The sequence below is a fragment of the Oncorhynchus gorbuscha genome, linkage group LG17 (assembly GCF_021184085.1).
Source record: "Oncorhynchus gorbuscha isolate QuinsamMale2020 ecotype Even-year linkage group LG17, OgorEven_v1.0, whole genome shotgun sequence".
Classification (NCBI taxonomy): domain Eukaryota; kingdom Metazoa; phylum Chordata; class Actinopteri; order Salmoniformes; family Salmonidae; genus Oncorhynchus; species Oncorhynchus gorbuscha.
Genome location: NC_060189.1, coordinates 2,036,868 through 2,052,868, shown reverse-complemented (window position 1 = coordinate 2,052,868; position 16,001 = coordinate 2,036,868). Strand labels below are relative to the sequence as shown.

The 16,001-nt window shown below is 42.6% G+C and overlaps 2 protein-coding genes across 6 annotated transcripts in view; both read right to left on the bottom strand.

Moving 5' to 3' along the window:
* LOC124001199 (GDNF family receptor alpha-4-like) overlaps positions 1-10,063 on the bottom strand; it is a 95,416-nt gene extending 85,353 nt beyond the window's left edge. The window contains exons 1-2 of one of the 2 annotated variants that reach the window (XM_046307817.1): positions 9,953-10,063; positions 9,544-9,741 (exon numbers count right to left, since the gene is read on the bottom strand). In XM_046307817.1, coding sequence (XP_046163773.1) covers positions 9,544-9,601 — 58 coding nt within the window. In that variant the 5' untranslated portion in view covers positions 9,602-9,741; positions 9,953-10,063. Of the gene's footprint in view, positions 1-9,543 lie in introns of both variants that reach the window. The other variant, XM_046307818.1, reaches the window with a different exon arrangement.
* smoc1 (SPARC related modular calcium binding 1) overlaps positions 1-16,001 on the bottom strand; it is a 586,617-nt gene that overhangs the window by 291,742 nt on the left and 278,874 nt on the right. The gene's annotated exons all lie outside the window — the stretch shown is intronic.

Here is a 16,001-nt window from a genome sequence, read left to right as displayed (position 1 = left end):
TAATACTGTAGAGAATGGATGGGGTTCAGCCTTGTTGTGATGGTAGTAATACTGTAGGGAAAGGATGTGGTTCAGCCTTGTTGTCATGGTGGGGGTAGTAATACTGTAGAGAAAGGATGTGGTTCAGCCTTGTTGTGATGGTAGTAATACTGTAGAGAAAGGATGTGGTTCAGCCTTGTTGTCATGGTGGGGGTAGTGATACTGTAGAGAAAGGATGGGGTTCAGCCTTGTTGTCATGGTGGGGGTAGTAATACTGTAGAGAAAGGATGGGGTTCAGCCTTGTTGTGATGGTAGTAATACTGTAGGGAAAGGATGGGGTTCAGCCTTGTTGTCATGGTGGGGGTAGTGATACTGTAGAGAAAGGATGTGGTTCAGCCTTGTTGTCATGGTGGGGGTAGTAATACTGTAGAGAAAGGATGGGGTTCAGCCTTGTTGTGATGGTAGTAATACTGTAGGGAAAGGATGGGGTTCAGCCTTGTTGTCATGGTGGGGGTAGTAATACTGTAGAGAAAGGATGTGGTTCAGCCTTGTTGTGATGGTAGTAATACTGTAGAGAAAGGATGTGGTTCAGCCTTGTTGTCATGGTGGGGGTAGTAATACTGTAGAGAAAGGATGTGGTTCAGCCTTGTTGTCATGGTGGGGGTAGTAATACTGTAGAGAAAGGATGGGGTTCAGCCTTGTTGTCATGGTGGGGGTAGTAATACTGTAGAGAAAGGATGTGGTTCAGCCTTGTTGTGATGGTAGTAATACTGTAGAGAATGGATGGGGTTCAGCCTTGTTGTGATGGTAGTAATACTGTAGGGAAAGGATGTGGTTCAGCCTTGTTGTCATGGTGGGGGTAGTAATACTGTAGAGAAAGGATGTGGTTCAGCCTTGTTGTCATGGTGGGGGTAGTAATACTGTAGAGAAAGGATGTGGTTCAGCCTTGTTGTCATGGTGGGGGTAGTAATACTGTAGAGAAAGGATGTGGTTCAGCCTTGTTGTCATGGTGGGGGTAGTAATACTGTAGAGAAAGGATGGGGTTCGGCCTTGTTGTCATGGTGGGGGTAGTAATACTGTAGAGAAAGGATGTGGTTCAGCCTTGTTGTCATGGTGGGGGTAGTAATACTGTAGAGAAAGGATGTGGTTCAGCCTTGTTGTGATGGTAGTAATACTGTAGAGAAAGGATGTGGTTCAGCCTTGTTGTGATGGTAGTAATACTGTAGAGAAAGGATGGGGTTCAGCCTTGTTGTGATGGTGGGGGTAGTAATACTGTAGAGAAAGGATGGGGTTCAGCCTTGTTGTCATGGTGGGGGTAGTAATACTGTAGAGAAAGGATGGGGTTCAGCCTTGTTGTCATGGTGGGGGTAGTAATACTGTAGAGAAAGGATGTGGTTCAGCCTTGTTGTGATGGTGGGGGTAGTAATACTGTAGAGAAAGGATGGGGTTCAGCCTTGTTGTCATGGTGGGGGTAGTAATACTGTAGAGAAAGGATGTGGTTCAGCCTTGTTGTGATGGTAGTAATACTGTAGAGAAAGGATGTGGTTCAGCCTTGTTGTGATGGTAGTAATACTGTAGAGAAAGGATGGGGTTCAGCCTTGTTGTCATGGTAGTAATACTGTAGAGAAAGGATGTGGTTCAGCCTTGTTGTGATGGTAGTAATACTGTAGAGAAAGGATGGGGTTCAGCCTTGTTGTGATGGTGGGGGTAGTAATACTGTAGAGAAAGGATGGGGTTCAGCCTTGTTGTCATGGTGGGGGTAGTAATACTGTAGAGAAAGGATGGGGTTCAGCCTTGTTGTCATGGTGGGGGTAGTAATACTGTAGAGAAAGGATGTGGTTCAGCCTTGTTGTGATGGTAGTAATACTGTAGAGAAAGGATGTGGTTCAGCCTTGTTGTCATGGTGGGGGTAGTAATACTGTAGAGAAAGGATGGGGTTCAGCCTTGTTGTGATGGTAGTAATACTGTAGGGAAAGGATGGGGTTCAGCCTTGTTGTCATGGTGGGGGTAGTAATACTGTAGAGAAAGGATGTGGTTCAGCCTTGTTGTGATGGTAGTAATACTGTAGAGAAAGGATGTGGTTCAGCCTTGTTGTCATGGTGGGGGTAGTAATACTGTAGAGAAAGGATGTGGTTCAGCCTTGTTGTGATGGTAGTAATACTGTAGAGAAAGGATGTGGTTCAGCCTTGTTGTCATGGTGGGGGTAGTAATACTGTAGAGAAAGGATGTGGTTCAGCCTTGTTGTCATGGTGGGGGTAGTAATACTGTAGAGAAAGGATGTGGTTCAGCCTTGTTGTCATGGTGGGGGTAGTAATACTGTAGGGAAAGGATGTGGTTCAGCCTTGTTGTCATGGTGGGGGTAGTAATACTGTAGAGAAAGGATGGGGTTCAACCTTGTTGTCATGGTGGGGGTAGTAATACTGTAGAGAAAGGATGTGGTTCAGCCTTGTTGTCATGGTGGGGGTAGTAATACTGTAGAGAAAGGATGTGGTTCAGCCTTGTTGTCATGGTGGGGGTAGTAATACTGTAGAGAAAGGATGGGGTTCAGCCTTGTTGTGATGGTAGTAATACTGTAGAGAAAGGATGTGGTTCAGCCTTGTTGTCATGGTGGGGGTAGTAATACTGTAGAGAAAGGATGGGGTTCAGCCTTGTTGTCATGGTGGGGGTAGTAATACTGTAGAGAAAGGATGTGGTTCAGCCTTGTTGTCATGGTGGGGGTAGTAATACTGTAGAGAAAGGATGGGGTTCAGCCTTGTTGTGATGGTAGTAATACTGTAGAGAAAGGATGGGGTTCGGCCTTGTTGTCATGGTGGGGGTAGTAATACTGTAGAGAAAGGATGGGGTTCAACCTTGTTGTCATGGTGGGGGTAGTAATACTGTAGAGAAAGGATGGGGTTCGGCCTTGTTGTGATGGTAGTAATACTGTAGGGAAAGGATGGGGTTCAGCCTTGTTGTCATGGTAGTAATACTGTAGAGAAAGGATGTGGTTCAGCCTTGTTGTGATGGTGGTAATACTGTAGAGAAAGGATGTGGTTCAGCCTTGTTGTGATGGTAGTAATACTGTAGAGAAAGGATGTGGTTCAGCCTTGTTGTCATGGTGGGGGTAGTAATACTGTAGAGAAAGGATGGGGTTCAGCCTTGTTGTCATGGTGGTAATACTGTAGAGAAAGGATGGGGTTCAACCTTGTTGTCATGGTGGGGGTAGTAATACTGTAGAGAAAGGATGGGGTTCGGCCTTGTTGTCATGGTGGGGGTAGTAATACTGTAGAGAAAGGATGGGGTTCAACCTTGTTGTCATGGTGGGGGTAGTAATACTGTAGAGAAAGGATGGGGTTCGGCCTTGTTGTCATGGTGGGGGTAGTAATACTGTAGAGAAAGGATGGGGTTCAGCCTTGTTGTGATGGTGGTAATACTGTAGAGAAAGGACGGGGTTCAGCCTTGTTGTGATGGTGATGGTGGTAATACTGTAGAGAAAGGATGGGGTTCAGCCTTGTTGTGATGGTGGTAATACTGTAGAGAAAGGACGGGGTTCAGCCTTGTTGTGATGGTGGTGATACTGTAGAGAAAGGATGGGGTTCAGCCTTGTTGTGATGGTGGTAATACTGTAGAGAAAGGACGGGGTTCAGCCTTGTTGTGATGGTGGTAATACTGTAGAGAAAGGACGGGGTTCAGCCTTGTTGTGATGGTGGTAATACTGTAGAGAAAGGATGGGGTTCAGCCTTGTTGTGATGGTGGTAATACTGTAGAGAAAGGATGGAGTTCAGCCTTGTTGTGATGGTGATGGTGGTGATACTGTAGAGAAAGGATGGGGTTCAGCCTTGTTGTGATGGTGATGGTGGTGATACTGTAGAGAAAGGGCGGGTTCAGCCTTGTTGTGATGGTGGTGATACTGTAGAGAAAGGGCGGGTTCAGCCTTGTTGTCATGGTGGTAATACTGTAGAGAAAGGATGGGGTTCAGTAATAATATAATAATAATAATAATAATAATATTATTATATTATAAAAAGACAGCCAGAAGTTAGTTGAATTCCCAATGTGTTATCACTGTGGTTTCAACCATCTAAAAGCACAACCAAATTCCCAATTGAAAAACTATGTGTGACTTTTGGTTTAGTTGTCACACAAATGTCTATCACTGTGCTTTCAACCGTTTAAAAGCACAGCAAAGGTCAAATGGGATGTCAGCTATTTTGTTTTATTTATTCAACTGATGAATGTGATTTATTTATTTACCAAGTTCTCTTTACAGATCGACTCTGATGACAGAATATTCACACGTCAAAATATAAAGCCAAAATGCGGAGACGCGTTCATTAAAAACATTCATCCGGTCCTCAAATCAGCTTTCTCAATTACCATAGAGGCACCACAAGCTCACATTTAAGAACAAGATGGTTCCACAAATAAGGAGCAAGAGGCTGATTTATCTCACTCAGCAGGGACCAAAATAATTCCCTGAGTTAACCATCGCTGAGGCTGGGTGTGGTAACTCGCATGTCTAAAGTTTAGTAAAGATGTTTAGTACAGTGCCCTCACTACACTACATATTAATCGCCAGACCCACTGGCTCCAGGTCATCTATAAATCTATGCTAGGTAAAGCTCCGCCTTATCTCAGCTCACTGGTCACGATAACAACAGCCACCCGTAGCACTCGTTCCAGCAGGTGTATCTCACTGGTCATCCCCAAAGCCAATTCCTCCTTTCGCCGCCTTTCCTTACAGTTCTCTGCTGCCAGTGATTGGAACGAATTGGAAAAATCGCTGAAGCTGGAGACTTATATTTCCCTCACTAACTTTAAACATCGGCTATCTGAGCAGCTAACCGATCGCTGCAGCTGTACATAGTCCATCTGTAAATAGCCCACACAATCTACCTCATCCCCATTCTGTTTTTATTTACTTTGCTGCTCTTTTCCACACCAATATCACTACTTACACACCAGTATCTCTACTTACACACCAGTATCTCTACTTACACACCAGTATCACTACTTACACACCAGTATCACTACTTACACACCAGTATCACTACTTACACACCAGTATCTCTACTTACACACCAGTATCACTACTTACACACCAGTATCTCTACTTACACACCAGTATCACTACTTACACACCAGTATCTCTACTTACACACCAGTATCACTACTTACACACCAGTATCACTACTTAAACACCAGTATCACTACTTACACACCAGTATCACTACTTACACACCAGTATCACCACTTACACACCAGTATCTCTACTTACACACCAGTATCACTACTTACACACCAGTATCTCTACTTACACACCAGTATCACTACTTACACAGCATCTGCTCATCTATCACTCCAGTGTTAATCTGCTAAATTGTAATTACTTTGCCACTATGGCCTATTTATTGCCTTACCACCTCACGCCATTTGCACACACTGTCTATAGACTTTCTTTTTTCTATTGTGTTATTGACTGTATGTTTGTTTTACTCCATGTGTAACTCTGTGTTGTTGTTGGTGTCTAATTGCTTTGTTTTATCTTGGCCAGGTCGCAGTTGTAAATGAGAACTTGTTCTTAACTAGCCTACCTGGTTAAATAAAGGGAACTTGTTCTCAACTAGCCTACCTGGTTAAATAAAGGGAACTTGTTCTCAACTAGTCTACCTGGTTAAATAAAGGGAACTTGTTCTCAACTAGTCTACCTGGTTAAATAAAGGGAACTTGTTCTCAACTAGTCTACCTGGTTAAATAAAGGGAACTTGTTCTCAACTAGTCTAGCTGGTTAAATAAAGGGAACTTGTTCTCAACTAGCCTACCTGGTTAAATAAAGGGAACTTGTTCTCAACTAGTCTACCTGGTTAAATAAAGGGAACTTGTTCTCAACTAGCCTACCTGGTTAAATAAAGGGAACTTGTTCTCAACTAGTCTACCTGGTTAAATAAAGGGAACTTGTTCTCAACTAGTCTACCTGGTTAAATAAAGGGAACTTGTTCTCAACTAGCCTACCTGGTTAAATAAAGGGAACTTGTTCTCAACTAGTCTACCTGGTTAAATAAAGGGAACTTGTTCTCAACTAGCCTACCTGGTTAAATAAAGGGAACTTGTTCTCAACTAGTCTACCTGGTTAAATAAAGGGAACTTGTTCTCAACTAGTCTAGCTGGTTAAATAAAGGGAACTTGTTCTCAACTAGTCTACCTGGTTAAATAAAGGGAACTTGTTCTCAACTAGTCTACCTGGTTAAATAAAGGGAACTTGTTCTCAACTAGTCTACCTGGTTAAATAAAGGGAACTTGTTCTCAACTAGTCTAGCTGGTTAAATAAAGGGAACTTCAAATCAAATCAAATTTTATTTGTCACATACACATGGTTAGCAGATGTTAATGCGAGTGTAGCGAAATGCTTGTGCTTCTAGTTCCGACAATGCAGTGATAACCAACAAGTAATCTAACTAACAATTCCAAAACTGTCTTATACACAGTGTAAGGGGATAAGGAACATGTACATAAGGATATATGAATGAGTGATGGTACAGAGCAGCATACAGTAGATGGTATCCAGTACAGTATATACATATGAGATGAGTGTGTAGACAAAGTAAACAAAGTGGCATAGTTAAAGTGGCTAGTGATACATGTGTTACATAAGGATGCAGTCGATGATGTAGAGTACAGTATATACATATGCATATGAGATGAATAATGTAGGGTAAGTAACATTATATAAGGTAGCATTGTTTAAAGTGGCTAGTGATATATTTACATCATTTCCCATCAATTCCCATTATTAAAATGGCTGGAGTTGGGTCGGTGTCAATGACAGTGTGTTGGCAGCAGCCACTCAATGTTAGTGGTGGCTGTTTAACAGTCTGATGGCCTTGAGATAGAAGCTGTTTTTCAGTCTCTCGGTCCCAGCTTTGATGCACCTGTACTGACCTCGCCTTCTGGATGATAGCGGGGTGAACAGGCAGTGGTTCGGGTGGTTGATGTCCTTGATGATCTTTATGGCCTTCCTGTAACAACGGGTGGTGTAGGTGTCCTGGAGGGCAGGTAGTTTGCCCCCGGTGATGCGTTGTGCAGTCCTCACTACCCTCTGGAGAGCCTTACGGTTGAGGGCAGAGCAGTTGCCGTACCAGGCGGTGATACAGCCCGCCAGGATGCTCTCGATTGTGCATCTGTAGAAGTTTGTGAGTGCTTTTGGTGACAAGCCGAATTTCTTCAGCCTCCTGAGGTTGAATAGGCGCTGCTGCGCCTTCTTCACGACGCTGTCAGTGTGAGTGGACCAATTCAGTTTGTCTGTGATGTGTATGCCGAGGAACTTAAAACTAGCTACCCTCTCCACTACTGTTCCATCGATGTGGATAGGGGGGTGTTCCCTCTGCTGTTTCCTGAAGTCCACAATCATCTCCTTAGTTTTGTTGACGTTGAGTGTGAGGTTATTTTCCTGACACCACACTCCGAGGGCCCTCACCTCCTCCCTGTAGGCCGTCTCGTCGTTGTTGGTAATCAAGCCTACCACTGTTGTGTCGTCCGCAAACTTGATGATTGAGATGGAGGCGTGCGTGGCCACGCAGTCGTGGGTGAACAGGGAGTACAGGAGAGGGCTCAGAACGCACCCTTGTGGGGCCCCCGTGTTGAGGATCAGCGGGGAGGAGATGTTGTTGCCTACCCTCACCACCTGGGGGCGGCGAGCCAACTATCCTACCTGGTTAAATAAAGGGAACTTGTTCTCAACTAGCCTACCTGGTTAAATAAAGGGAACTTGTTCTCAACTAGTCTACCTGGTTAAATAAAGGGAACTTGTTCTCAACTAGTCTACCTGGTTAAATAAAGGGAACTTGTTCTCAACTAGCCTACCTGGTTAAATAAAGGGAACTTGTTCTCAACTGGCCTACCTGGTTAAATAAAGGGAACTTGTTCTCAACTAGCCTACCTGGTTAAATAAAGGGAACTTGTTCTCAACTGGCCTACCTGGTTAAATAAAGGGAACTTGTTCTCAACTAGCCTACCTGGTTAAATAAAGGGAACTTGTTCTCAACTAGCCTACCTGGTTAAATAAAGGGAACTTGTTCTCAACTAGCCTACCTGGTTAAATAAAGGGAACTTGTTCTCAACTAGCCTACCTGGTTAAATAAAGGGAACTTGTTCTCAACTGGCCTACCTGGTTAAATAAAGGGAACTTGTTCTCAACTAGCCTACCTGGTTAAATAAAGGGAACTTGTTCTCAACTGGCCTACCTGGTTAAATAAAGGGAACTTGTTCTCAACTAGCCTACCTGGTTAAATAAAGGGAACTTGTTCTCAACTATCCTACCTGGTTAAATAAAGGGAACTTGTTCTCAACTAGTCTACCTGGTTAAATAAAGGGAACTTGTTCTCAACTAGCCTACCTGGTTAAATAAAGGGAACTTGTTCTCAACTAGCCTACCTGGTTAAATAAAGGGAACTTGTTCTCAACTGGCCTACCTGGTTAAATAAAGGGAACTTGTTCTCAACTAGCCTACCTGGTTAAATAAAGGGAACTTGTTCTCAACTGGCCTACCTGGTTAAATAAAGGGAACTTGTTCTCAACTAGCCTACCTGGTTAAATAAAGGGAACTTGTTCTCAACTATCCTACCTGGTTAAATAAAGGGAACTTGTTCTCAACTAGTCTACCTGGTTAAATAAAGGGAACTTGTTCTCAACTAGTCTAGCTGGTTAAATAAAGGGAACTTGTTCTTAACTAGCCTACCTGGTTAAATAAAGGGAACTTGTTCTCAACTAGCCTACCTGGTTAAATAAAGGGAACTTGTTCTCAACTAGCCTACCTGGTTAAATAAAGGGAACTTGTTCTCAACTGGCCTACCTGGTTAAATTAACCCTACTATTGATATAATATCAGTCTGTTAACAAAATGAGTTTTTTCCAAAAATATATTTTTTGGTGTGATTTTTCAGGAGGTGCTGCAGCATCCTCAGCACCACTATTTCTCATGTCTATGGTTCACACACACACACACACACACACACACACACACACACACACACACACACACACACACACACACACACACACACACACACACACACACACACACACACACACACACACACACACACACACACACACACACACACACACACACACACACACATTCACCCCACTACAGCCAAATGTGCAGGACAGAAACATCTTCATAAACTACTGAAATTAAGCTCAAAACAAATAACATTAAATGAGAGTCTATTAAGTGCAATGGTCTAAAGGTAACTCCAGAATTCTTGCTTCACACTCTGTTCAGCCTGCGACCCTGTACAACATGGCTTTGGTATATGCAGCCTATTACGCATCTACATCAATTTGCAACAATCCCTCATCCACAAAACAATAAGCAATACTTTACGGTCAGTCCATAGAAATAGAGTCAGAACTGTAGTATGTCTGTTTCTTCAGAATAATCTAGATGGATGAGACTATTGTACATACTGATTCAATTACCCCAGCCAAATACATTTTGCCCCCCTCATCCCCCCGAGTAGTCTGACCAGCGCAAGGACTTTACAGTCTTTTAATTCAAAATCATGTCCGACGTGTTGTACTCACCAATAAGGACCATCTGGAGAAAGTAAAGGCATACGAAGTCCATTCTGGAAGGCGACATTAATTTTAACTGTCGGAATCGTGAGTGTAGTTTGATGTACGACGAGATGAATGCCTTCTCGATGTTGAAATTGTCACCGGAGGAAGATATTAAAAACCACGTCTGTTGTTCTGCGGTGATTCCCCGGTAGACGCAAGATTCTAAAGCATGGTTTGAAAAAAATGTGAAAAGAAAAACATCCTTCGAAATAGTCAAACTTTTGCCAGATATAAAATAATACAGGCTACAAACAGTAGCTTAACATACAAAGTGCGTCAAGAAATGTAACGCTATACACAGAAATTGAAATTAGACGAGGCTAATTATATCGTAAATACAATTAAAAAATAAATGGTTATTTTGATGTCAAACCTTGCGGCTTATGACAGCTTGAAAATGTCCTCTATTTCTATTTGAGCGGCTCTTCCTGTCCTGTAACGGTTGGGTCTCCCCGTGCTCGCTCGCTAGTCTGGTCGCCGTTCGTCCACCTGCGCACGGAGTGTGAGAAATTTGCGGATGAGTCCAATCCATAGACATTAAAATCAGGGGTCCAATCACAGAAATTGAAACCTGGGGTCCAATCCATAGACATTAAAACCAGGGGTCCAATCACAGAAATTGAAACCTGGGGTCCAATCAATAGACATTAAAACCAGGGGTCCAATCACAGACACACGACGCTACGCGCGCTCTCAACTGCAGCCGTTAACGTGGTAAAGTTGGTATGACTTTCGATATTCGTCTGACATTCGGACCTGCCAATAAAATAGCTCGAGCACGATTTGAGCATCATACCCGATGAAGGAAAACAGGTGTACAACATTCCACAGGTCATCATTTCCTGATTCCAACCTGAGTTTCCTGGCGCACCGTCGTTGCAACGAGTTGGGGAATGTCAACAAAGTGCATGATCACACTATTCAAATCAAATTTACAAATGTCAATAGCTCTTCAACCACAGTTACCTAGGAATCTCATATACATTGTGCCCATAGGCATCATTGTTGCCGGTGATGTCTGGTGACGACCTGCCTTACAACAGGCCTATAAGCCCTCAGCCCAGCCTCTCTCAGCCTATTGCAGACAGTCTGAACACTGATGGAGGGGGATTGTGTGTTCCTGGTGTAACTCGGGCAGGTGTTGTTTTCATCCTGTACCTGTCCCGCAAGTGTGATGTTCGGATGTACCGATCCTGTGCAGCTGTTGTTACAAGTGGTCAGCCACAGCGAGGATGATCAGCTGTCCCTCCTGTCTCCCTGTAGCGCTGTCTCAGGCATCTCACAGTGTGGACATTGCAATGTATTGCTCTGGCCAGATCTGCAGTCCTCATGCCTCCTTGCAGCATGCCTAAGGCACGTTCACGCAGATGAGCAGGGACCCTGGGCATCTTTATTTTGGTGTTTTTCAGAGTCAGTAGAAAGGCCTCTTTAGTGTCCTATGTTTTCATAACTGTGACCTTAATTTCCGACCGTCTGTAAGCTGTTAGTGTCTTAACGACCGTTCCACAGGTGCATGTTCATTAATTATTTATGGTTCATTGAAGCATGGGAAACAGTGTTTAAACCCTTTACAATATAGATCTGTGATGTTATTTGGATTTTTTCAAATTTCTTTGTAAGACAGGATCCTGAAAAAGGGCCGTTTCTTTTTTTGCCGAGTTTATTTGTGAAAAATCACTTCCATATAGCTCCTTTTTTTGTGGTGGGCGTGTTACGTTCCCCAGTTTATGTGTTGTAGTTTGTGTATGTGCATGTGTTTATTTCAGGAAATTGCTTCCTGAAATCCCTCAAGCAGCTGATTGGTCGACTGCATGGCTAATTGGAGAGCTGACCCCGCCCCCTCGTACCCATTCCTTCAGAAGCTATATAAAAGCCAGTGTCCTGTTCAGGAGGAAGAGATTTTGGAGGTAGGGATTGCTGAGAGAGATTTTTGCTAGAGAGATTTTCTGGGAGGTCATTGCAGAGATTTTGCTAGAGAGTTTTGCAGAGTTTTTGCTAGAGAGATTTTGATAGAGGTTGATTTTGCTGGGAGTTCATTGCTGAGAGTTGGTATGTTTTGTGAGTTGGTATGTTTTGTGAGTTGGTATGTTTTGTGAGTTGGTATGTTTTGTGAGTTGGTATGTTCTGTGAGTTGGTATGTTCTGTGAGTTTGTTGCTCAGATAGAGCTTATTTGATGTCCTTTGTTTCTTTGTTTGTGAAATTGTTTAATATTCTGTTTCATTTGTTCCCAGGGGGGAAGGGGAAGGCACCTAGGGAGTGCTTAGGCAAGAGGCCCGCGGGCATACATATACCCGTAGCATTTTCGCTGTCTAGGCACACTAGGTAAGACCTGTCATGCTACATGAGGCAAATGGTGGTCATTCCAGATAGTGACTGGTATTCTGATCCATGCCCTTACCTTTTTTAAGGTATCTGTGACCAATAGATGCATATCCATAGATTAGGGCCTAATGAATTGATTTACATTTACTGATTTCCTTACAGTGGTTCCTCCTTTAAAATGTACATTATACTGCAGCACACCTTGGGGGCTGCTGTAGAAGTCTATGGCACGTTATTTAAATGTCAGACATTTTTACCTTTAATGCTAGTTAGTGCTAGTTTGACGAGTAGTAAGAAAAAAACAAGTGTATTTTTAGAGACACAGTAGCACCTTGGGACCCCAAAAAATAATCAGTGCTCTAACTCTCCTAAATCTCCTTCTACTGGTCTGGAGCAATGAAGTAGTGATGCAGGGTACCGTACTAAACCATAAAAGACCTCTAAGTCCCGCAGCATAATCGCAAAACTTTTAGTTTTTCCTACCATACCCTTGTCTGTACATTAAGCCTTGAATCTATTCTTCCGCGACCAGAAATCGTCACCTTTTACTCTCTGTTCAGAATGCACTAGACGACCAGTTCTTAACTGATGTTATGGTATGTTATGCTATATCTATCAAATATAGTGTTCTCCCTCCTCTGGGTCCTTATCTGATGTTATGGTATGTTATGCTACTTCTCATTGTGCACATTGTCTGAATGCTATTAACCATCGTTGATCACTTTGTCCTTAATTTCACACCACTGGACACTGAAACTTCCCAACATCTTCACCAAAACCTGGTAAAAAAAATCTCATTTCCACTCCACCGCTCCACCTCACCACATCTTTCTGATGTGCTGCACACCTAAATCCCATGTCACTCACATTTAATGATTTATCTAAAAACCAAAGCGATACAAAGTTTATTTGAGGTGTGTATGGTTTGATAGACCTACCTAGTGTACTGTCCCTTTAAGTGTTACTAGATCATCAACGTAACACATGGAATTATTGGTGCTAATGAACAAAAATATAAACACAAAATGCCACAATTCTTTTTAGGTTTCACTGAGTTACAGTTCATGTAAGGATATGAAGGATACATCTATGGATATGCATCTATTGGTCACAGATACAGTTGAGTCAGAAGTTTACATACACCTTACCCAAATACATTTAAAGTTTTTCACAATTCCTGACATTTAATCCTAGAAAAAATTCCCTGTCTTCGGTCAGTTAGGATCACAACGTTATTTTAAGAATGTGACATGTCAGAATAATAGTAGAGAGAATGATTTATTTCAGCTTTTATTTATTTCATCACATTCCCAGTGGATCAGAAGTTTACATACACTCAATTAATATTTGGTTGCATTGCCTTTAAATTGTTTAACTTTGGTCAAATGTTTCTGGTAGCCTTCCACAAGCTTCCCACAATAAGTTGGGTGAATATTGGCCCATTCCTCTTGGCAGAGCTGGTGTAACTGAGTCAGGTTTGTAGGCCTCCTTGCTCGCACACGCTTTTTCAGTTCTGCCCACATATTTTCTATCGGTTTGAGGTCAGGCTTTGTGATGGCCACTCCAGTACCTTGACTTTGTTGTCCTTAAGCCATTTTGCCACAACTTTGGAAGTATGCTTGGGGTCATTGTCAATTTGGAAGACCCATTTGCGACCAAGCTTTAACTTCCTGACTGATGTCTTAAGATGTTGATTCAAGATATCAACATAATTTCCCTACCTCATGATGCCATCTATTTTGTGAAGTGCACCAGTCCCTCCTGCAGCAAAGCACCCCCACAACAAGATGCTGCCACCCCCGTGCGTCAAGGTTGGAATGGTGTTCTTGGGCTTGCAAGCCTCCCACTTTTTCAAACCAAACATAACGATGGTCATTATGGCCAGACAGTTATATTTTTGTTTCATCGGACCAGAGGACATATCTCCAAAAATTATGATCTTTGTCTGCATTTGCATTTGCAAACCGTAGACTGGCTTTTTTATGGCAGTTTTGGAGCACTGCATTCTTCCTTGCTGAACGGCCTTTCAGGCTATGTCGATAATATGACTTGCATTACTGTGGATATAGATACTTTTGTACTTGTTTCCTCCGTCTTCACAAGGTCCTTTGCTGTTGTTCTGGGATTGATTTGCACTTCTCACACAAAAGTACCAAACACGTCTCCTTCCTGAGCGGTATGACGGCTGCATGGTCCCATGGTGTTTATACTTGTGTATTATTGTTTGTACAGATGAACGTGGTACCTTCAGTTGTTTGGAAATTGCTCCCAAGGATGAACCAGACTTGTGGAAGTCTACAATGTTTTCTCTGAGATCTTGGCTGATTTATTTTGATTTTCCCATGATGTCAAGCAAAGAGGCACTCATTTTGAAAGTAGGCTTTGAAATACATACACAGGTACACCTCCTATTGACTCAAATGTGTCAATTAGCCTATCAGAAGCTTCTAAAGCCATGCAATAATTTTCTGGAATTTTCCAAGCTGTTTAAAGGCACAGTCAACTTACTGCATGTAAACTTCTGACCCACTGGAATTGTGAATTATAAGTGAAATAATCTGTCTGTAAACAATTGTTGGAAAAAAATGACTTGTGTCATGCACAAAGTAGATGTCCTAACCAACTTGCCCAAACTATAGTTTGTTAACAAGACATTTGTGGAGTGGTTGAAAACAAGTTTTAATTTAACTCCAACCTAAGTGGATGTTTTGCTTCCTATTTTGCTTCCTGTTTAAGAATGATAAATAGCCAGAATAGTGGTGTTTCACTGTGAAGCTAGTATCGCATTGCATTAAGACTGCTGCTGTTAAATTTCCAATGAGCATTGCATTAAGACTGCTGCTGTTAAATTTCCAATGAGCACGCTTGCATTGTGATAAATGCATCTTTTAACACGTGTATTATTAAATGACGCTGATGTTCAAGATAGCTTGGTTTTATATTCACTTTATGCACTGATAACTAATATTGCTAGGCGATATATGATGCAATACAACTAGATTAGAAGGTCTAGACTACTTCATCCTGACGTAAACTAAATTAATTGGATACAAAACCAACACTGGTTATTAGTATAAAGGAGAACATGTCCAATTTAATTATATGAATGAATTGAATATCAAACAGGAATATATATTAAATTAAATTAATACAGTATTGTAATATGATGCCCGTCTCTCTCCTTGCAGGGGATTAGACAGACTCCCCAGATGATGCCCGTCTCTCTCCTTGCAGGGGATTAGACAGACTCCCCAGATGATGCCCGTCTCTCTCCTTGCAGGGGATTAGACAGACTCCCCAGATGATGCCCGTCTCTCTCCTTGCAGGGGATTAGACAGACTCCCCAGATGATGCCCGTCTCTCTCCTTGCAGGGGATTAGACAGACTCCCCAGATGATGCCCGTATCTCTCCTTGCAGGGGATTAGACAGACTCCCCAGATGATGCCCGTCTCTCTCCTTGCAGGGGATTAGACAGACTCCCCAGATGATGCCCGTCTCTCTCCTTGCAGGGGATTAGACAGACTCCCCAGATGATGCCCGTCTCTCTCCTTGCAGGGGATTAGACAGACTCCCCAGATGATGCGTGTCTCTCTCATTAGACAGATGAACTGCAGCTTCAGATGCCCAGGCCTCAAAAGCAGAAACATGTGTAGACATCAACACTTGTTGATGAATAAATTATGGGTTGTGCTTCAAACTGAGGAGAACAGAAACATAAGGCCAATGGGGGAAGAGAACCTGACTTTCAGTGCTGGTTCAAGTTGCTGAGAACCACAAATACCTTTGTTAATAATGTGCTATAGTTTAGTCAACAGTTTTGTATATTCACAGGCTTGATCAAGTTGTCACCGGTTCACTTTTAATTGAAAATATGCTAAAATTGTCTTTATGTGCAATGGTAACACGAAGGGAGGGGAAGTGACAAGAAGAAGGTTAGCTGACGTAAACAGACACTGCATGGATTGACTGATCGTGTAAGAATGCACAAATAACTTGGCTGGCTAGCAAGATTGAACGCCACATAGCTAGTTGCATTTTAATCAGATGTTAAAATGTCTTACCTCCACACCAGTTGTGCTGTTTCGTCCTGCCATTGCC